The sequence below is a fragment of the Arachis hypogaea genome, chromosome 3 (genome assembly GCF_003086295.3).
Source record: "Arachis hypogaea cultivar Tifrunner chromosome 3, arahy.Tifrunner.gnm2.J5K5, whole genome shotgun sequence".
NCBI classification, from domain to species: Eukaryota; Viridiplantae; Streptophyta; class Magnoliopsida; order Fabales; family Fabaceae; genus Arachis; species Arachis hypogaea.
In genome coordinates this window covers 119776109-119799674 of record NC_092038.1, presented here as the reverse complement: position 1 = coordinate 119799674, position 23566 = coordinate 119776109, and the positions used below count along the sequence as shown (strand labels likewise).

The 23566-nt window shown below is 31.7% G+C and overlaps 2 protein-coding genes and 2 long non-coding RNA genes across 21 annotated transcripts; 1 reads left to right on the top strand and 3 right to left on the bottom strand.

Annotated features, from left to right (window-relative positions):
• Positions 1–807: 807 nt before the first annotated feature.
• On the top strand, positions 808–1948 carry LOC112771167 (nuclear transcription factor Y subunit B-7-like). Its single transcript, XM_025815814.3, has one exon. It carries the CDS (start codon positions 1258–1260, stop codon positions 1927–1929), a length of 672 nt encoding a protein of 223 aa, XP_025671599.1. The 5' UTR covers positions 808–1257; the 3' UTR covers positions 1930–1948.
• A 2136-nt stretch (positions 1949–4084) lies between these two features.
• Positions 4085–10665, bottom strand: LOC112791096 (uncharacterized). 18 transcript variants are annotated; one of them, XR_011880217.1, is made up of 7 exons: positions 10226–10665; positions 9342–9468; positions 8856–8877; positions 8559–8637; positions 4610–4657; positions 4450–4522; positions 4085–4343 (listed from the first exon to the last, which is right to left on the bottom strand). It is a non-coding gene; the product is annotated as an uncharacterized lncRNA (long non-coding RNA). The 18 variants fall into 18 exon arrangements; XR_011880216.1 differs by having other exon boundaries at positions 4085–4326; XR_011880214.1 differs by having other exon boundaries at positions 4450–4497.
• Positions 10666–13051: 2386 nt separating this feature from the next.
• Positions 13052–14495, bottom strand: LOC140182744 (uncharacterized). Its single transcript, XR_011878829.1, has 2 exons — positions 14311–14495; positions 13052–14182 (listed from the first exon to the last, which is right to left on the bottom strand). It is a non-coding gene; the product is annotated as an uncharacterized lncRNA (long non-coding RNA).
• Positions 14496–20215: 5720 nt separating this feature from the next.
• LOC112791095 (gibberellin 20 oxidase 2) lies at positions 20216–23292 on the bottom strand. Its single transcript, XM_025833801.3, has 3 exons — positions 22661–23292; positions 21307–21628; positions 20216–20689 (listed from the first exon to the last, which is right to left on the bottom strand). The coding sequence occupies exons 1-3, from the start codon at positions 23203–23205 to the stop codon at positions 20417–20419; spliced, it is 1140 nt and encodes a 379-aa protein (XP_025689586.1). The 5' UTR covers positions 23206–23292; the 3' UTR covers positions 20216–20416.
• Positions 23293–23566: the final 274 nt, after the last annotated feature.

Here is a 23566-nt window from a genome sequence, read left to right as displayed (position 1 = left end):
TATTCATTTTTTTTTTTGTTGGATTTGGATCCTTTAAAATTTGAATTTCACTTTAGAGAGTAAAGTGTGATTTCTCACCATTGATTTTATAGGTGGGATTAAGAATAAATATGAAAGAGAAACTATTTAAGTGTAGAAAATCACATTTTACTCTCTAAAAAGTAAAATTCAAATTTTAGAGGACCCGAATTTTTTTTGTCCCCTCTAGATTATCGATCCATATGTAAAGGATTTTATTCAGATTATTTTTTCGTATATGTAGAGCAGAAAGGTAAATACAAGCATTTTTGTAAGGGGTTTTACTTGTGCTATTATCCATCATGCTATCAAACCAAAATCAAAATTATTACAATGTACTTAGTTGCACTAAAATTAACATGCTACCAATTTAAAAAGCACATTAAGAATGACAACTAAAATTAAATATTAGCTCAAAATCGTTTTAAAGTAAAACCAAAGAAAAAAATTCAAATGGTTGTCATTCGGTTACGTCTAATTTTGTAATTCACGTTCTAAATATTTAATTTATAGCAATATAGCATGCTAGAGTTCTTGGTAACGACTAATGTGTGTCATATGTGTGTTTTATTATTTTAGTTCTAAAGGTAAAAAAATCTTGGATTTACTTAATATTAATGAACGAGTAATCGTAGTAGACACTGCCTAATCAAGAGTTTATCATTTTCTAATTAACGTGTTACTAGCTAGGCTTCTTGTGTGTAAACAGACTAGCAATCTCTTTACATTATGAATGTTTCTATTTGATCAGAAATATGAACACAACTTGGATAAGGGTTGAAAGGAAATACGAGCGAGAGGACCGAACTTAAACTGCTCTCTTCTTTTTTGTTTTGTTTTTTGGGGGGTGGGTTGAAAAAAAAGAAAATATTTCATTTCATTATTGAACAAAAACAATATCTTAAAGACAGTAAATAAAGCTAGCTAATTTAGTGTGAAAAGTGGTCAAAACGGTATTTCTGTTGTCAATAATTAGTTTTTTTTTTTTTTAAGTTGGATTGGGTCCTTGGTAGTTAGCTACATGAAGTGTTCTACATCTAGAGCGAGTCCGAGGGAATCAATGGTGAAAATTAACCTTAAACCAATTTTTTTTTTCTCTTTCAACTTTCACTTGTCCTAACCCTTCTCACTTGCCTATTTTCATGCCCCTCTTTTAGTTGATCTTCACATTATTAAAATGTATAATTTATAATTTATAATAACCCTACAAAGCTAACACCACCACTCACCCCAAGAAGTATGGAAGATGAAAGCCATAGCAATTTGCCAAATGGGTTCACCACAGAAAGCCCTGAAAGCCCTTGCTTAAAGAACAACAATAACCACAACAACAACAACAATAGTAGCAGCAATAACAACAACAAAGAACAAGATCGCTTTCTCCCCATAGCCAATGTTGGTAGAATCATGAAAAAAGTGATCCCAGCCAACGGGAAAATTTCCAAGGACGCCAAAGAGACCGTTCAAGAATGCGTATCGGAGTTCATTAGCTTTGTCACTGGAGAAGCCTCCGACAAATGCCAAAGAGAAAAAAGAAAGACCATCAATGGTGATGATATCATTTGGGCCATCACAACCCTAGGGTTTGAGGATTATGTGGAACCATTAAAATCCTATCTCCAAAAATATAGAGACATAGAAGGAGAAAAGCTTAATGTTCCAAAGCAACAACGTTCTGAACAAAGGCTACACCATCAGCATCAGCATCAGCATCAACAACACCATCATCATAACCAAGATGAAACTAATCAAACACTAAATAGTGTATATACTTCTGCAAATCTCATTTCTCATCAACCTCCTTATGTAGCCACGGATCAACCATTTTCATTGCCGTTTTCACCAAATTCAATTCAGAAACAGTTACGACCTCAAGATCAGATTGATTCCGTGGGGCATTGGTACGAGTAAGACCAGTGCAAGATTCCAATACGCCTTTCATTTTTCACTAAGCTTTTAAGAATATAATGTAACGTTTATATATGTACTTAAACATATAATACATCACAATTTTGGCCTTTGCCTCAGTTTTAAAATAAAAAGTATTTTGAGTCTCTTGTTTATATTTGTCCCATATTTGTTGTATAACATGATTGATTTCTGTTTTCCATCTATCCGCTTGATTAAAAAAATTGTGATTGGATAAGAAACTCTGGGGGTTAGTTGAATAACGATAGATGGATGAAAATGTAAAATGGTTACTTTATACTTTATTGTATGCATCATGCATGGTATAATAGTAACAATCAATATGAATGAACTTTAGCCAGCTTACTTCAAATGTGAGTAACATGCAATATTGCCTATTTATAGGCTTAACTATTTTCAACATTGTAAACCAAAATATTTTATTAAGAAGCTAAAATACCTTCCAATTTATTTATTTATTGTGTCTAAGCTCGTCTTGATAACATAGGTGGTTAATAATCTTCTATATTTTCCTAAAATTTTACAATTTTAATACTATTTTATTTATCACATCATACGTCAATTATTAATGTGAAAAAATTCTGGAATTTGAGACCTTAATTAATTCCAACTTAGATAGATTTTTCTTCTTGATGCCTTGTCTTGTTCTTAATAATTCTTGAGTAGTCTGACTGTGTGCGGTTCTTTTCAACATTTTTCTCCTATACATGTTTTCTTTCTTTATTATTGCTGCTTTGTCATTTATTAGTTTTGATTGCTGCTGTATATGTTTTCTTTTTTAACGAATTTTCAGATTCTTCCTCATCTTTTGACGGTGGGTTACCTACAAGTCAAATGCATTCTGCATATGATGACAAGCAACTATATTAGTTCCCAATTTAGTCCACCCAATAACTTTGTGCGTTTTGGTGTGAAGTTTTAATATCTAAAACAGTTTTTTTTTCCTTCGGTAACAAAAACTAAAACAAGCAGGAATACAACATCAAAAAATTACAGAGTAAAATCTTTTAATAAAATCTGCTTGAGATCATCACTTAACTAAATTTATACCAATTAAAAATAAACATTCTTAGTCCTTATTTTATATCTAGACAATCAGCAACAACGTTAACTTCTCTTCTAATTTAAATAAATAATACCTTTCAGATCTTATTTAATAATTTTATAATCTTTTGGATAATATTCATATTATCACCTGCAAGATAGTTGATAATATTATTCAACAAAAGATACATTTTTATAAAATCAGTTTCATAAATTAAGAAATCACAACCAATTTCTTACGCAATAATAAGAACATTTTAAACTGTCAATAGTTCATTCCTAAATATTGAATTAAATGACAGACGACCGAACTACCTAACACCTAAGCACCATAATAATTACGCACCCTTAAACATATAATATATGACAAGCTTTTAAGAATATAATGTAACGTTTATATATGTACTTAAACATATAATATATCACAATTTTGGCCTTTGCCTCAGTTTTAAAATAAAAGGTGTTTTGAGTCTTTTGTTTATATTTGTCCCATATTTGTTGTATAATATGATTGATTTCTGTTTTCCATCTATCTACACTACAACAAACAAGACTTTTCACAACGATAAAAAAACCGTTGCCGTAAATTGAAAAACCATTCCCTAAACTTTAGGCAACGCTTTGACAACGGTTTTTGACCTGTGGTATATGCGACCGTTGTCAATGCTCAAAGGTAACAGTTTTTTATCTAAGGCAATGGTAACCAAAACACTGTTGCCAAAGTTACTGGTATAGGCAATGGTTTTGAAAAAAAATTAAACAACGGTTTCAAACTATTACTCGATAAGCAACGGTTTTAAACCGTTCTTTTTCATGATACAACAATTTAAAACCGTACCTGGATAGACAACGATTTTAAACTGTTACAGTTTTATTATTCACAAAGCCAACGGTTTTAAAGCATTGCCAGTAGTATCGTTTTTTGGCAACGGTTTTAACATCATTACCTTTTGTGACTTTTGACAACGGTTTTTTGTAATATATAATTCTTTATTTACAATAGTTTTCTCATGAATGAAAATAGTTCTAACTTTTTTTTTAATTTAGTGTCAATAAATAATCTAAACTATTTGAATCAAATTACTAAAGAAAATTAATTAAACATTTATCATCAAATTTGACTTAAAAAAATGGTTGTAAGATCCACAATCACAATATATCATCATTGCAAAATAACATAATACTAGTTTAGGTCATAATTACTTTTACTTATATCATCATCATTTTTCAAAATACAAAAATACTATAGCCTAAGGGTGACAATTTCTTCATTTTTCTTCAACAAAGTTAGTGTGGTAACCCAGCTTGAGTGGACTCTTTTGGCTTTAATGGTAACTGCTCCACATAAAGAACTAGAAAGAATTTTAAATCTGATCTTTATTTGTATAAACATTTTTGACAAATTAGAAAACCCGAATAATAAGCATTAAAAAGACAAACACAAAGTTATGTACCAACCTTGTCTGGCGAATTTAAAGACAGTATATACTTCATGCTATAAAAATTCTGATTTGAACCCAATAAGTAAAGGCTAAGTTAGAAAAAACTCAAGTATATTAGTATCTTCCTTAATTATGAATTAAGAAAAAGAAAGAATGAAAAGGATGGGAGCAGAGACCATGTTCTTTGCTTGAGAAGCTAGAGTGCTTTGGTTGAAAGAACCTACCTACATGGAAGAATAAATCTCTTAGTTAAAATAAAAATGCATAAACTAAGTTCCACACCAGGTGAGTTAATGAACCAAAAGAAATTGAGGTTAATTCACGTGATCCATCAATAACAACTAATTATAATACAATCTCACTAAACTCATTGGTATAGCATAATAAGCAATAATAAGTATATAGCTATGCTCCTCACAGTAATTACAACGAACTGAACTAGTATAGCATAATAAGCTAAGAGAAAAGACGTAGTATTATATAGTTTCATTCGTTCAAGTATTTGTTAATAAGTATATAGCTATGCTCCTCACAATCGACTTAACCCTGCAGTTTTGGAGTAACTTGCAAATATAAGCATCAATGCCAACTAAAAAATCACAAACAAAATGTAAGATTTGAAGATAATTTGATACCACAAACAGATTTGTCAAATGTCAATACACAAACAATGCTCAAATATATCATGAAGACAAAATCATCCTTGCTGGTGGCCGTCTAACAGGTTCTCCTCTGGCAGCCTTCACCAGCAGAGGATCTGAAGACAAAATCACCACAAAAATCATGAATTTCTCTTGCTTAAATGAGTATAATCAATCAAATGAAAGAGTAATCAAGAGAAAGAAATGCTTATAACAGTCTCCCAAATTTGAACAATATTACTCATTTCTGTAAAACATACAAATGAATGTTAATTGTTAACAGAACTTTTTCCCCTCTTTTTCCATGCCTTCAATCAATCAAATTCAACAATCTCCATCAATTGATTCATCTCAAAGACTAAAAAATACCTGAATTACCCTCTCCTAGAACCCTATAACAATTTGCACCACTATCTAAAGCAACAAATTTGTTAAAACGATGGTTCTGAAAACCGAACCGGACCGGCCGGTTCAACCGGAATAACCGGGAACCAGTCACCTAACCGGTCCGGATAATGTTAAAAACCGCTCAGCAAAAAACCGATAAAAAAAACCGGTCAAACCGGCGGTTAACCGGTGAACCGGAAGAACTGTCCGGTTTTTTGTTTGAAAGCTAAGATGCTAAACGACGTCGTTTTGGCTAAAAAAAAAAAAAAAACGTGGAAGGAAGCCCTAAATCCCTATTCAGTTTCCACTTTCTAGTCTCCAGTCCTTCTCCCATCTCCTTCTTTCTCCCGAAACCAAAACGGAAACCCTAGCCTCATCGCCAACCGTGGAAAGCCGCAAGGAGTGAGTCACCGCCGCCGTCCGTCGCAGTCAGGGGAAGCACAGAAGCCTCTCCTCCCAACCCCTAGATCCCCTTCACCAGTTCTCCCAGCCCTAGCCTCACTGCCATATCACCTCCGCCGTCTCAACTACTTGAAGCTGCCGTCCCTACTGCATCTCGTCTCGCGTGCTTCCTCCGTTGCGCAGCCGCTGTTCCGCTGCGCCGGCTCTGCTCCTCTGCTCTAGTTCCGCCGCGCACCACCCTCCTGGGCTCCAGTTCCGTGGTGGTCCAGGCCACCTCTTCTCCAGTTCCGCGGTGGTCCAGGCCACCTCTTCTCTAGTTCTGCCGCGTCCAACCTTCCGTCGTGCTCCCTCACCTCTGTGCTCTAGAAGAGAAGGTATTTTTTTTACTGTAATTGTTGTTTTAATTTTTCTTCTTCAATTATTGTTGTTATCACCGTGGTCTAGGATTGTTGATGATATTCTTGATTCTGTTATGCTGCTGTTGGTCGGTTGTCTAATTTTTTTTACAGCGAGTGATTTTCTGTTCTTGAACTTGTTCTGGAGATTATTTGGCTTGATAATTTGTCAATTTGTTGAATGGGAAACTAATTATTAATTTAGTTATGCTGCTTACTGCTTACTGCCGAGTATTACAATATGCCTAGCCTAAAGATTCTCAAGTTTTATCAAGCTTCACATCTAAGACAGTCGAGTGTGTACGTTCCCACAATTTTAGAGTCGTTTTCTGGCAAAACTCAGGTATTTTGATTGGAATAGTCATCCTCTGAAATCTCTATCATCAAATTTTAGTGCAGAAATTAAAAGCTTTACCTTCATTTGGTATTTGGCTTTGTTGCCCAGCTTGCCTCTGAAATCTCTATCTTCAAATTCAATATGATTGTTGCAGAACATTTTGGCAGTGATTTTCATTGTACAACTTCTATTGGTCTTTATCCATAGCACTGTCTCAATTTATTGACTTCTCAATTTATCGTGCATAATCTGAGATTTGAAAAACATGTGTTGGATTTTGCCTTTTGACCCACTTTTGTGTTTACTTATTCCACTCACTATATGAAATATGTAATTTTTTTTTTTGTGGCTATTCCTGATGACTGAAGAAATCCACCATTAATGAGCTGCCGATTACTTCCATCATTTTTCCTGTATATTGTTTTTGAAATATATTGCAATTTGTTTAATTTTGCAGATCTATTATATGCTTATGAATGGCGTGGTTGAAGCTTGGAAAGAAGGTAAGTTATCTTTTAATTTTATAGTATATTATTTTCATTTAAAAAAAAAAAGGTTACACAGCTTGCAGGAGATCAGGCTGTTCCCATAAATAATGTTATGCCATATAATTTAAAGACATAATTTTATTTACTGACAATGTACTGTTTAATACCTGAGTGCAGAGAATTTATATGAATATTTCTAGAGCTTTGAATACATCTTCATTTAGGCGTGTAGCAGGGTCAAGCAGTGGACCTATTCAACTTTTATGTGCATAACATCCTTGACCAGTAGCCATTCATAGCCCCGAAAGCAATGACATTGTTTTGGAATTTTTTTTCGTTTAGGTTGGTTTATGTTTCTAACATTCTTTAGTACGTTTTCACATGTAATTCATGGTTAAACCTAATGCTTAGTTGCAAAACCTCATTATTTGTGCTAAATTCTGGTATGAGGGACGAGGTGGAATGTTGAATGCGTTCCATTATTAACAATCTATTATAACAAGTCACTTTCATTGTACTTCTGATTCGGATAATATAATCAAATCTCAGTTGAACAACAACGTGAGTGTTCTTAGTTGGAACACTTAATAATTATGATTTTTGATGAGTTGCACCTTTGATTAGTTGAAAACTTGCTAGTAATTGTTTCTTTTGAATGTAGAACATTATGGGTTTGTCATTATGTGCATTTTTTTTTTGTTTAATTATAAACTTTGATGTTTGAAGTTGTTTGTGAACCTCTAATATTAAGTAATGGATAATTTATTATGTGAAATTTTAATTTTTATTAAATTAGAAATTATTGAATTTATATATTTAAAATTATTTAGATTTTTTAATAATTTTATTGAATATTTAATTAAACCGGTTGAACCCTGGTTGAACCCCGGTCGAACCAGTGAACTATTGAACCAGTGACCTCACCGGTTTTTTGACCGGTCCGATTCTCGCAACCTTGGTTAAAACTGAATGCTATTAGGAACCAACAACGTCACCTTTATTATCACACAAATAAAGTAGCTACATTACCACTTCGAAAAATAAATGAACTGAAAGAAAAATAAAAAAGAAAAAGAAGCTAAATTGAACAAAATGAAGAGCATATTGAGAAGAAAGAAAAAACTGTGGTATCGGAAGAAGAGGCAGAGCAAGTGACGGAGAAGTGCGGTTTTGGGTTGAAAGGGAGTGAAAGTGTAGCGTTTAAGGCATTAGAATGTGGAAACAAAAAAGAAGATTTCCATCCAACAAAACCAGTGAAAGTGTTAATGGAAGTAGAAGCCAGTGTAGCGTTTAAGACATTAGAACGTTTGTTTGCTCAACTAAAAAATGACGTTTTTTCTCTATTTTATTCTTCTCCTTTTATTTTTATTTATTTCTTTCTTTCTTTCCTACCCGAATTCCTTCAATATTGTACCACACAAATCACCTTGTCCTACTTGTAAAAGAAAAGAACAAATTGAGGTTGCAAGTTGTACCTGAAAAGAGCTATTGAAGAGTAGCACAAGCTTCCTTCCACGCTGGCCTTCCAAGGGATACAAACTTATTTAGATTAGGCTGTTTCAATTACAAACACAACATGGAAACCAATTATCGTCCTATGCAAAAATTTAGCCATATATTCGACCATTAAAAAAAATTCTCATCATCAGATTGCACAAGCAGCGGTAGATTCAAAGGATAAAAAATGCACAAATTATTGTCCTATGCAATGAATATGAAAGTAAAAGAACTAAACCACAATGTCAAGCTACTAATAATAATGAATAACTGACCTTTGCCAATGATCAGACCAAGCTGCTTCAAGGTAAGTGATGAAAAGGTTCCAGTTTGGTGAAATTGAGTATGAGGGCAATTGGAAGAAAAATAAGAATATTAAGAAGTCCAAGAAATCCAAGCAACCCCTTACTAACATAACACTGTCTTTCCCAAAACAAACACTAAATAATAAGTTAAGGGACTAAATCAAAAGTCATATTTGAGCCATGTTCCATTTCTTTGAAAGAAGCTTATTCATGTAGAAGCTTAACTATAACAGTAGGGTTCTACTTTGTTAACAAATTAATAGAAGCTTAACAATACAGTAGGACTTTTTGTTATACAAATATTGAGTGTAGATGATAAATAAAATAATTTGGATCAAGAATGTTAAGAGTATTGCAATGGTTAGGTTCCTTCTACACTTCTACTCTGTAAAATTCTTCAAATCAAAATAGAAACCAAATCAATTAAACTCACAAAATAAGAGACATTTGAGTTACCTAAACAGAGGTTGAGCCACAATGAGGAGGCAGAGAACCAATGACAGGGGATTCAGAAGCAGCGATGTCTAGAGGGACGACGGCGTTACAGTGGTGTCATTACCCATAGATTTTATATGCAAACCTACTAAACAGCCATTGGATAGAGATAAACAAAGATGCAAAACATAAACATAAACAATAGAATTATCAAAATCCAGTCTTTTAAGAAAACAAGACTTTTTAGCTCCCATCCAAACAATACAGATCACAGTATGTGTTAAAAATTGCAACTGTCCAACATTATATAAATTTACTTGTATTGCTACCCGAATAGGGTCACAACCACACACTGGTTGGCAATAGAGTTGCCTCAGTTATCCCAAAAGAAAATTTATGTACTAAAAAATGGATAAGCAATTAAGCACAATAGAAAGAAGGAAACTATTACTAACAGTTTACATTTGTTTTCAATAATTAATTAGAGTAATCAACCACTTAACTGTATTAATGGAATTGATTCAGTTGACTCTAATAAGATTTTCTCACTATTGAGTTCGTTAAAAATTCTACTTCTTTTATGTAAGAGTAGAAAAACCTGTTAGAACCAACTGAACCAATCTCATGAACACGATTAAGCTATGAATACTTCAATTAATTAAAAACAAATTTAAAGTCACATCCTCCTGTACACAGAAACTCAGAACAACATTCAAACCAGAACAGAAACTCAGTCAACATTCAACACCTTTCTGGCTCATGTTGTTCACAAACATCACCACTTTCAGAGAATACCCAACAACCAATCAAGCCCTAACTAAGCAACAGAAAATACCACAGAAAATACCAAACAGCCAATCAAGCCCTAACTAAGCAATAGAAAATCAGAGAAGAAGAACACTTACCACAGATGACAATCCACAAACGGCCGATGCAGTGAAGCAACAGCAGCAAAGCAGAAACAGCGAAGCAGAACAGGGGAGAAGCAGCGAAGCAGAAGACGCAAGGATGCCACGGAGAACGGAAAAGCACTGAAGCCACAGAGAGGGGAGAAGCAGCAACGCCGCGAAGAGGAGAGACTCAGCGACGCCGGGAAGGAGGAGGCAGCAACAATTTTGGGAAGGATGCAGCGATGATGATGGTGCGACGATGGTGAGTGTCGATTTAGGGCTTCCTGGTGATTTACGATGATGGTGCGATTTCGGGCTTCTGGTGAACTGCGATTCGATGATGTCTCTAATTCTGAAGGCGTGGGTTAGGGCGGTGGAGGGAGGAAGAGTAGCATTCTTCGCCCTTGGTTTCGAAGAGAAGAGGAAGAGCGCGCGTCTGTTCTGCTTTCTTATATGCTTAGTGAGAAAATAAACAATAGATATATAATATATTTATTCTAAAATTATTTTAATTTTATTTTTTTATATTAATATTTGTTATATATTTATAATAAAAATAAATAATATTTATTATAATTTTTTTAACGTTATGTTTTCAAAATATAATATTTTTATATATCTATAATAATAATATATAATATTTATTATAAATTATTTTAATTTTAATTTTTTAAAATAATATTTGTTATTTATTTATAACAATAGTTTTTTAGTATTTTATAAATTCAGTATTTATATAAGAAATAGTTTAAATTTATATAATTATCTAAAATTATTTTTATTGGTATTGTTTAATTTGTATAATTTTTTAAATAATATTAAAAAATGGTTGTTTCATAAACAATTATTGTAATGGTTATAAAACCGTTCTTTAAAATAGTCAAAGAGAACGGTTTTATTTTGTTATTATAGTGTAATGAAAAAACGTATTTCAAGAGCAACATTGTAAAAACCGTTATCTAAGACTATCTAATAGAACGGTTTTTAAAGTGTAGTATTTCGGCAACGATTTTAATGCGTTTCTTTTGTACAATTCTTTAAACAAAAAAAAACAGTTACTTAAAAATAATTCATGGTAACGGTTATAAAACTGTTCTTTAAAATAGTCAAAGATAACAATTTTAATTTGTTGCTATAAAATAATGACAAATTGACAGTAACACTATAAAAAATCGTTATTTAAAACTATCTAAAAGAACGGTTTTAAGACGTTGTAAAATTTGGCGTTGCAAAAGGCCATATTTGTTGTAGTCTACCTATTTGGGATATATATATTTTCCACTTCTAAAATTGGAAAAAGGAACACTAAAATATCCGCTTAATTAACTTGATATAAAAAAAATGTGATTGTTGGATAAGAAAACTCTGGGGGTTAGTTGAATAATGATAGATGGATGAAAATGTAAAATGGTTACTTTATACTTTATTGTATGCATCATGCATGGTATTATAGTAACAATCAATATGAATGAACTTTAGCCAGCTTACTTCAAATGTGAGTAACATGCAACTATTCTCTATTTTAAGGCTTAACCATCATTTTCAACATTGTAAACCAAAATATTTTATTAAGAAGCTAAAATACCTTCCAATTTATTTATTTATTGTGTGTCTAAGCTCGTCTTGATAACGTAGGTGCCTAATAATCTTCTATACATTCATAAAATTACAATTTTAATACTATTTTATTTATCACATCATACGTCAATTATTAATGTGAAAAAATTCTGGAATTTGAGACCTTATTTAATTCCAACTTAGATTTTTCTTCTTGATGGCTTGTCTTGTTCTTAATAATTCTTGAGTAGTCTGACTCTGTGCGGTTCTTTTCAACATTTTTCTCCTATACATGTTTTCCTTCTTTATTATTGCTGCTTTGTCATTTATTAGCTTTGATTGCTGCTGTATATGTTTTTTTTTTCTTTTTTAATGAATTTCCAGATTCTTCCTCATCTTTTGACGGTGAGTTACCTACAAGTCAAATGCATTGTGCATATAACAAGCAACTATATTAGTTCCCAATTTAGTCCACCCAATAAATTTGTGTGTTTTGGTGTGAAGTCTTAATATCTAAAACAGTTTTTTTTTTTTGGGAGTATGCAACAAAAACGAAAACAAGCAGGAATATAACATCGAAAAACTACTATACAGCAGAATTTTTTAATAAAATCTGTTTGGGATCATTATTTAGTTGAATTTACATCGATTAAAAATAAACATTATTAATTTTTATTTTAACTAAACAATCAGCAGTAACATTAATTTTTCATCTAACTTAAATAAATAACATCTTTCAGTTTTTACTTAACAATTTCATAATCTTTTTGATAATATTCATATTATTATATGTAATATAGTTAATAATATTATTCAACAAAAAATACACTACCATAAAATCAGTTTCATAAATTAGAGAATCATAATCAACTTCTCACATAATAACAAGACAATTTCAGATTGTCAATAGCACATTCTTAAAAATTAAATCAAATGACAGACGTCCCAAACTACTTAACACTCAGGTGCCATAATAATCAGAGATAACACATCTAAAATCTGCTACAAAAGAGTTTGGAAAAACACTAACATCATAGTGACCTTAAAAACATTTTGGGGAGGTGGCTGCCACAAAAAAATTTGTACTGCATAATCCCAAAAAATTTCTATCATTCTTCACCCTTTTCAACTCATTCGCCAAGACTCTCGTAAGGCAAGAAATTTTTCTCCTAGGCCATGGTTCATTCGAGTTGAAGAAATCATTACATTTATTCCGCCAAATCCACCAAATCCTAGTAACCATTACTTCTTCTTTATCATTAATACCGCTAGTAATCCAGGATCGAAAATCAGAAGCATTAGCACAATCAACAATAGAAGGATCTAAAGAATATCATACATCACGAGCAATGGAACAATTCCAAAGACAATATAACACATATTCAGAATCATTACTATATTTATTACAAAGGTCACTCACCGTTAAACTCTTTTTATGACGGAAGACATTAGCGAGAATAGCATCATAAAACGTAAGCCAAAAGAGGAATTTGACCTTTTTTTCGAATGAAGCTTCCATGGCCACTTTCAATTTCTGTCATCTCTCCATTGAAATTTCATATGCACAAGCCAGTTGTACCCGTTTTTGGTAGTATATACCTTCGAAGCAGCCATATACGTGCTTCAAATATTCGTGATATGAAGAGTTCAAGCGTTATTTAGAAGATATTAGTTTATATTTTTAGAATGTTTTAATTTAATTTGATATATTTTAATTTTGTTTATTTAATTACTAAATTGGACCTTATATTTGTGAACTTAGAATTTTCTATATTTTAACCAAATAAGAGGTTATAAATAGGGTTAAGTACTTTTTTCGTTCCTAAGATCTGAGACCAAAATCAAAATCGTCCCCGACCTTTTTTTTGTTATTAAAATCATCCTCAACGTTATAAAATCATCATTTTCTACTTTAATTTCTTTTACCAAATTACCCTTAATAATTAATATAAATAATAAAAATAATATTAAAAAATAAAAACAAACCCTTCCCCCCTCCACTTGCACCCCCACTCCCGCATCTCTTCCCTTTCTTCTCTCCCCAACCCCTTCCTCATACCCCCACCTCACCCCCATCGGCTTCCCCAATCCCTCAAAGCTCAGCCTCATCGTTGCCTCTCCCATAACGTCGCAAATGACGCCCTCTACTCCTTAGAGCTTAGCCTCACCTCATGCTGGCCAAGCCTCCACTCTCTGACGACAACAAAAGGAAGTGTATAACCAAACGAAAGTAGAAGCACCAGAAGAAAAAGCGATCTTAGCCTCAGGAATGTTGAGTCATTCAACGAGAGATGCAATAGACTTGACAGACTCGACAGAGCATGAGGGTGGCACTGGAGATTGCGGCTCAGCTGATGATTCCGGAAACTCTTGTTTGATTCTGTTAGTCGGCCACGAGAACTCTAAACCCTCAGCCTTCAACACAAGTTTCAACGAATCCTGATTGTCAGTATATAAATAAATACATACAAAATTGAAAACAACTAAAAACAAAAAATGAAATCAAGAATGGATCTAGAGAGAGAGAGAATGAAAGAGCGTACTGGAAGGGGTGGAGAAGCGGAGAGTAAGGTAGGTGTATAAGTGGATCCATGAACAACAGCGTGTTCCCTAGAGAGTATTATCTTGCCTAGAGCTCTAGCTCTAACCTCCATGGATGATCTCTTCGTTTCCCTTTTTTGTGTTCTTTGGTTGTGACGTGAGTCAGTGAAAGGGGAAGAGATACGGGAGTGAGGGTGCAGGTGGGGGGTAAGGGTTTTGTTTTTATTTTTTAATATTATTTTTATTATTTATATTATTAAAGGTAATTTGGTAAAAAAAAAATTAAAGTAGAAAGGACGATTTTATAACGTTTTGTAACGTTGAGGATGATTTTAATAACAAAAAAAGGTTGAGGATGATTTTAATAACAAAAAAAGGTCGGGGACGATTTTGATTTTGGCCTTAGACCTTAAGGACAAAAAAAGCACTTAACCCTTATAAATACCTCGTAAACTAGGGTAGTCGTAGTATAGAATGATTTAAAGGTTTGAAAACCCCATTTTGGTTTCGTGATGAAACCATAGTGTGGACAATTGAGGTTGAGGAGTCCCTCTCTTGTTACATCGGGTAATTGAATAGAAGGTTGAGGAGTCCCTTCGATTCAATTCCCAAACTATGGCATTGACAAGTTAGGTTGAGGAGTCCATTTCTTATTGCGTCAAGAAATTGGGTAGAAAGTAAAGTGATTATTCTTTTGTAGTTAATTTCAATCTATCCTATTTGTTTTTATTTCAATTTCAATATATCTTTTTTTATTCAGTTTGAATCCTTATCTTCTTGTTTATCCTTTTATTTATTTATCATTTGGTATCAGAACTCAGGTATTAGATTAATTCTTATTAATCTATATTTGTTCTTCTTTTATCATAAAAAAAAGTTCAGTATATGTTGCCTCTTTCTTTAAGTTCTTGTGTTCTTATTTCCATTTGCGTTTCATTATTATTTTGTCATTATTGTTGATTTTATTGTTTAAAAAAATATAAAAAACATACAGTGCAAAAAAAAAGAAAAAAAACAAAAAAAATTATCTTCCTTGTAATTATTGTCCTTTTCATATACTATTTTTTCACCTACATGATTCGAGGACGAATCTTTTTGAAGAGGAGGATAATGATACGTGTTTCAAATGTTTGTAATATGAAGAGTTCAAGTGTTATTTAGAAGATATTAGTTTATATTTTTAGAATGTTTTAATTTAATTTGATATATTTTAATTTTATTTATTTAATTACTAAATTGGGCCTTATGTTTATGGGTTTAAGGTTTTCTATATTTTAATCTAATAAGAGGTTATAAATACCTCATAAACTAAGGTAGTCGTAGTATAGAATGATTTAAAGGTTTGAAAATCCCATTTGGTTTCGTGGTGAAACCATGGTGTGAAAAATTGTGGTTGAGGAGTCCCTCTCTTGTTGCATGGGGAATTGAGTAGAAGGTTGAGGAGTCCATTCGATTTAATTCCCAAACTATGGCGTTGACAAGTTAGGTTGAAGAGTCCATTTCTTGTTACGTCAAAAAATTGGGTAAAAAATAGAGTGATTCTTTTTGTACTTACTCAATTTCAATCTATCCTATTTATTTCTATTTCAATTTCAATGTATATTTTTTTATTCAATTTGAATCCTTACCTTCTTGTTTTTCCTTTTATTTCTTTATTAAGCCAGTTTTCAAATCCAACCCGTTCACGCTCCTTTCAAGAGGAAGAATAGCCCCTTAAAAAGGATTTAATATTCTCGGAAGTTGGGGTGGAGAAGTTTTCAAAATTCTAAATCTCATCATGGTAAACATCATCCAACTTGAGCAATAAATCAGAAACAAGAACAAACGAGAAAGAATCTGCAAGAATATCTAAAGGACTCCAAGGATCATACCGCAAAAATTGAAAAAAATTCCCTATTTGCCACCTAAGACCCTCTTTGATGGTCATATAGACTTTGAAGATGTTTTTCCACACAAAAGAATCATATTTAACCAATCCTTAATTCCGATTTTGCTTCAAGTATTTATGAAAAAGAAGTTGCACCCACAACCACTCTTTATCCTTCAACATTTGCTAAATCAATTTATCAACAAGCGTCACATTAGCATACTGCGAATCTCTAACTCTAAGCCCTCTTAGATTCTTAGGAGCCACCACAACTTTCTTCCACTTTACTAAAGGAATATCTTTGCTATCTGCATTACCTTTCCACAAGAATTGATGCATCATGGAGTCAATCTTGTCATGAGCATAAGAAGGAAAAAGGAAAGCTTGCATTTGATAGATCGAAATTAAAGATAGAATCGATTTTACCAAACATAATCTCCCCGCATGCGCCCTTTCTAACTAGTCAATCTAGCACAAATTTTTTTAATTACCTCTTGAACCGTCTTTCGGCAGCTCTATCATAATTAATATTCACCCCAAATATCTTTTCAAGTGTTAAGTGAAGTGAATATTTGACACACTAGATAAAATATCCTTCTTTGTCTGAGAAATATTTTTAGAACATTGAACTTTCGACTTGGATAAATTCACCTTAAGCCAAACACCTTTATAAAGATGTCGATAGCTCTCATAACTATTTCAATTTGATTCTTAGTGGCCTTACAAAAGAGAAGCAAATTGTCAGCAAACATAAGATGAGAGACTTTAGGCCCTCCTTTAGAAACAACCACCGAAATCCAAGAACCACTAGAGACAAGGTGAGAAATAAGGCAAGTAAGCATTTCCATGCAAATAACAAAAAGGTATGGCGATATTAGATCTCCTTATCTCAGACCCTGAGAGACTCAAAATTTTGAAACCTTTCCCCATTCCATCGAATGGACAAGGAAGAAGAGCACACACAATACATAATAAGTCTGACATCTGTAGTTGGGAATTCAAAACTCTTCAACGAATGCTCCAAAAAACGCAAATCAACTCTATCATAAGCCTTCTTAAGATCAATCTTAAAAGCAATTGTTCTTGTTTTGGACTTTGTCTTTCGCATAAAATAAAAAATTTCTTATGTAATAATAATGCTCTTACTAGTTTCTTTTTCAAGAATAATTCAGCCTTGCAACGAATCAATCATCACCTCAGAAAACATGGGCGAAATCGATTCACCGAAACTTTAATGACAATTTTATAAATAACATTGTATAAACTAATCGACTTAAAATCCTTCGTATTCGTTGGATTATCCACCTTTGCAATAAGAACAATCAAAGTCTCAAAAAAATATCATTGATACAACCTCCTATAAAAACTTGCCTCACAATTTTTTACACATCCATTCCACTGCATCCCAATATCTTAAACAGTTTATTCTATAAGAATAATGTTAAGAAATCAATATTAATTACTGTTTATTTCAATTAATATTATAATAAATTATTAAATAAATTAAATATAACATGTATTTTTTGTTAAATTTAGTTTTTATTTTTTTAATTTTAATTAAATTTTAAATATTTTATTTTTAAAAATTTTAAATATCTTTTTATATTAAATATTAACTATAATGTTCATTACGTAATGTTGGCTCCTAAAGTTCTCTAAATCTAAAATTGGCTTTTATAAATTAAAAAGATTTAGAAGTTTGCTGCAACAACCCTAACTTTGCAGCGACCTCGTAGAGACGAAAGGGTGGAACCACGTAATCGTATGGGCGCACCGCTGTAATAACTTCTCAAAATCCTGTTGTTGCTTTAATTTCTCCATTAATCCTTTGCTTCTTTGAGGAAAGTAGAGCAAGAAATATGGAGGAGCTTTAGTAGCCTTACTGTATTGGATATTTGGAAGGTTCTTCTTCTATTTACTGTCTTGGACCGTCATCATTCTTTAGCTCATTATCAATTTGTTATCTATTTCTATCTGTTTATTTGGATTTGGGACAAGAGGAGATATAGATGCTGGGTTGATGGTTACATGAAAATAATTGATGGTTATGTGAATTTGAACTTTGAAGCTGCTAGTCATTCATGGAGTCCTCCCACAGTTTCTCTTGCAAGGCCGATAAAAAAAAAATTATTAAGAGTCTTAATTTTTTTTTAATATTTAAATAAACAAAATTTTAAATATATATTATTTTTCAAGATATTGACAAATAATAAATTAATATTTTTTTAAATTATAAAACAAGTTAAGATTTTCAACTAGACAACATAATTTATTATTTTTAGTTAATAATTAATTAACAATGTTTAAAAATATTAGTTAAAAATATGATAATAGAATGCTAAGCTAAAAATGTTAGATTGGTGGTTAAATTGTATCTGGTGGGCACTATAGTAATTCCATCTATAGGGTAAAATTCACAAATATTTATAGAAATTGTTCATCTTCATCCTCCTTTCTCTTGTCTTTAATATAACAACAATGCTAGGGAACCAACTTTATATAAGCCAAAAATCAGCCAATTGGTAAACCAGAAATACCAATGACTTTAATCGGATGTTGCTACTGATAAGCATACGGATGTTTCTTTTTCTTATAAATTGGATGGTTTTGGATATAATTTCTATATTTCATGTGTTACGCATTAATAAACATAATTAATTATATGGAACCAACTAATGAATGATCAAAGCATCTGTTCCGTGATTCTCTTCTAACACTAGCGTATTTTCCCTCATGTTTTGAACGTGGTCAACAATAATTTAACAAACAAATTAAATTATAAATTAATAAAACTAATTATAATTAATTATGTTGTCCATTCTTGGCTGATTATTAGTTGGTTCTATATACTTTTTCTTAATATAATCATCAATCATCCAGAAATTAAAAGACATCGTATTGCAGTTATGGTAAAGGAGATCCTTTCTTCCTTTCTCGTGGTTGCTCCAACATGTGCTTGTTGATGGCATGAAGAAGGAACATGGCGGTGACGCTATGGTCAAAAATTGGAACTCGCGGTAGTGGAAAAACTGCGGAGGAACTTGGTTACATAGGTGTAGCTATTAAGAGTGGCATATCCACTTAAATAAATCTTTTGAAGTTGGAAAATAAAACCAGCGTCTAACCTTCATTATACCTGGTCAAAATCTTGTGAGCATGGAAATTAAACGAACCTTAATTAGATTGTGATATTTCATGGGGAAATAAGATTATTTTGAGAAGTCATGATGAAAATTTTCAAGATGCAAAATATAGGTGCGTGCATTAAGAACCTCGAAACATGTTCGTTGGACCAAATCCCATGCCAACTATATTATAGAAAAGTTTTAATGTTATCTTTTATAGAGTAAAACAATATTTACTCCGTGAAATTAAAAAGCAGGCAACAATAAATGTCACGCCAATTTTAATTTTAATATATTTTGAAAGTAATACTCAACTAATCAAATTATTCTAGCATGCATGCACAAGTCAATAATCCCAATCCCTATGAGTAGTGAATCTTATTTGTAGTTTTTTAATTTATTTCTACAAGCTAGGCATTGAACTTGGCTGCGTAATTGTTTGCTTTTTTATGAAATGGTCCCCACTCTCATAACCAGTGGGTACCATCAATGTCTTTTGGGACCAGCCACCTTACTGCCGCAACAATAACTAGGCCACTCTTTGACATATTATTTTTACTCAATACATGTTTTTAGTTTTATCTTATCTTTATAGTACAAAAACAATAGATAGAACAAAATATCAATTAAGCTTTAACCATTATACAGCAATTAATCACACTCATGAGTACTTTTTGAGTTATTCCTTCACAAAATAAAGAATATTATAAAAAGTCAATTATCAAAATAATTTTTTATATATTTTTATATATTATTTATATAAATTTAATAATTTTTTATATTCAAATATATATCTAATTAAGTATATACATATAATTTATAATAATTATAAAAAACTAGAAAACAACTTGATCACAAAAATAACTACAACCACAGTTATATATGTGATATATATATAGAGAGAGATAGAGTTGATGAGAAATAAAATAAAAATTTTATAATAGGACGACTTGTGTACACCAGATATTTATTTTAATTATAATAACAAAACATAGTCCACAAAATTATTAAACATAATTATTGCTGGCAAAACATTATATTCTCCCATTTAATAGTTACTACGTACTATGTTGGTGTACACCGGATTATTACACATAGATTATGATGGCAATGAAGCTAGTAATTAGAAGGCTTGCCGGCAATGAACCATGGGATGAAACCTTGGAGAGTCGAGACATCAGCTCTATAATGTTTTTGTGTGAATTCATACAAATCAGACCATGTGAAATCTGGGTACTTCCTTTCTTCATCGCTGCTACATAGCTTTTTTGTTGGTTTCACTGTTTTGTCTTCTTTTGGGTTCACAAAATAAACCAATGACTTCCTCTCCACCTCCCTGTTTACCAATGCCCTGTGTAGACAACTCTTGTATTTCCCATTTGACAATGCCTACTCACAATCCAATAATACATTATCAATTTATTCATTTATATATATATATATATATATATATATATGAAATTAAAAGAGTGCATATTATTTTTTTTTTCATTTATTGCTTTGCGACAAATGCATGCATTCGGTGCTTGTCTCATCACAAGTCATTTCACTTGCATGTGATAAATGAAGACATTATCTATACCAAAAGATAAAAGTAAAGGGAAGCAAAAAAGAAAAAAAACCTATTAGATGTTCTAGTTTTAACTGGTTTTCCAAATTTAGAAGTTACCGTATATGTAGGAACAACAAATAAATATAAGAAATATTTATTGCTGAAATTTAAAGCAGATTTCATTTCTATTTCCACGATGAGAAAGTAATTTTTAAATCAATTTTAGTATTAATAAAATGGCTTCTTATTAATACTAAATATTTCTTAAAAAAATTAATTGCATGCATGTAATTAAGCATAGTCTATGAGCGACTACATTATTGAGTCCTCTTATTCAAACATATAGTACTCTACAACCTACAGAATAATAGAGATTGACCGTATTATTGTTATAATTATGATACTATAACGAGGTAATAACAAAAAAAATGATGAAATTAGTAAAGTAACATACCATAAAAGTGTCACCAATATTAATGACAAATGCATCAGGTCTTGGTCGAACAGCAAACCATTTGTTATCAAGATAAACTTCTAAGCCACCAACTTGGTCTTGATGAAGAACAGTCAATGAAGTTGGATCACTGTGCGGACCGGTACCAAGTGTGAGGCTTGAGTTGTTGCAAGGAGGGTAAGAGTTGCACCTCATTATTGACTCACCATCTTCAAAAAATGTCTTAAAATACAAACGATCAAGGCCAAGACTAATGGCCAAAAGCTCCATGATTGCAAAAGACAACTCCTTCATTGCGTCACAGTATTTCTGATACACGATCCTATGCCAAAATGAGATGCAATTAACATTATTTAAGAAATAGTATTCCTTGAATAATCTAGATAATACTCTTGTTGCTAGAGAGGCTATAATGAATTATTGGTCTCTTTAACGTGTATTGTATTGGATTCGAAGAGACAAAGATGACATCATTGATTTAAAAACAACTGAAGTTGGATTGTCTTTATAGTTTTGTACACTTTCTTTTTGCGGGTCCTCTCGACAAAACTAGGATAATATGGTTTTTTTAAGCCCAAGCTAATTTAAATAATCTACATCAACTAAGTCTGACCTAAGTTATAAATTAAACGGGCTTAATATAAATAATCTTTCATGTCCTTTGGTTTCCATTAAAAGATAGATATTTACCAAAATTCTCTTAATTATTTTTTTACATCTTCTTATATAATTATCTATTGTTTGAAAACTAAAATTAATATAAAATATATCTGTTGCTATACACATCATAGTTTGGTATGCAAAATCTTTATCCTTAGCATATATTATAGTTTTGTTTGTTAAGACCAAATTAAAAAATAACTTTAATTAATTAATTAACCAGATAATTAGACTTTATTTAAAAAGACAAATGATAGAGAATATTAGAGATCCAATAATTTTACTATAAAAAATGAAAAAATAAATAGTATTAATTTAAACACAGAAAAAAACGTATTTAATAATATAATATATTTTTATATTTAATGGACATCAAATACATAAATAAAACCTTGAGATTTTAATCACATTTCCAATAGTGATAATGAAAAAATGCTGCAAATAACTATATTATATATATTAAAATTAATTACCAAAATTAGTAGCTAATATAAAATTACACATGTATTTATCTATAAATATATTGGTAATTATTTTAATAATTATTTCAGTATATAAATAAAATTTTTGAAAAATAATTTTAAAAAATTCTTATTATTATTAATTTTAAAAAATTTTAAAATAATTAAACCTATTAATGCAAAACTTATTATTATTATGCATGGATTAAGAAATTATATACGAGAGAGCATACCCAGAGCGACGAAGATCCTGACCGAAGAGAGAAGTGAAGTAGTGAAGAATCTGCGAGTGAGAATGATCGATGTGAGCATATTTGAAAGAAAAGCACTCCTTCCATGGCAACTTGCTTGAATATCTATCTGCATGTGCTCCGGAGTAGCCGGACACAGCACCTGGCTGCCTTCGAGCAGCTAGTTTCCTCTCCAGAGGAAGTCCAAATATGGTGTCAACCTCTTGGTAAGCGGCATCGATCAACTCTTGATCGACGCCATGGTTAGTTACTTGGAAGAAACCGTGCTTGACACAAGCCTCCCTCACGAGCTGGGCTGCGTGAGCTATGGCTGTGTGGTCCTCGCTCTTGAGGACTGACAAGTCGACTAGAGGCTCGTTGAGCTCCTCGTCTGCAGTGATAATTAAGTCGTTGGATGGCCAGAGGAATTCTTTGGGGATTTGCGAAGCATTTCGCATCATGATTGAGTCGAAAATAAGAGCTCCATTTCCGTCTTTTAGAACCTTGGGTGACTGAGTGTGTCCGATGGTTGGCGTTGCTGATTCCATTGGGTTGGGAATTAGGAATTGAAACTCGGAAAGAGGAATAAAAGACTAGAAACAGAAAACGATAGATGTAGGAATTGCAGAAAAGAGTCTATAAACACACGTATATATAGAGATATTCTAGTGGAAGATAATTCTTTCTTTTTACTATATAGGAATTAATTTTTAACGAGTGAATAATTTTATTTATTTTAGATTTTACAAAGTATTATGTAAATATTTATGAGACTATATATTATAAAATTTTATTTATGGGATTATATATCATAAAATTTTATTTAAAATTTAATATGAGATTTTTTACTTTAATATTTATTTTATTTTAATTTAAATTTTAATTATTTTTTAATTCTTTCTAAAGTTA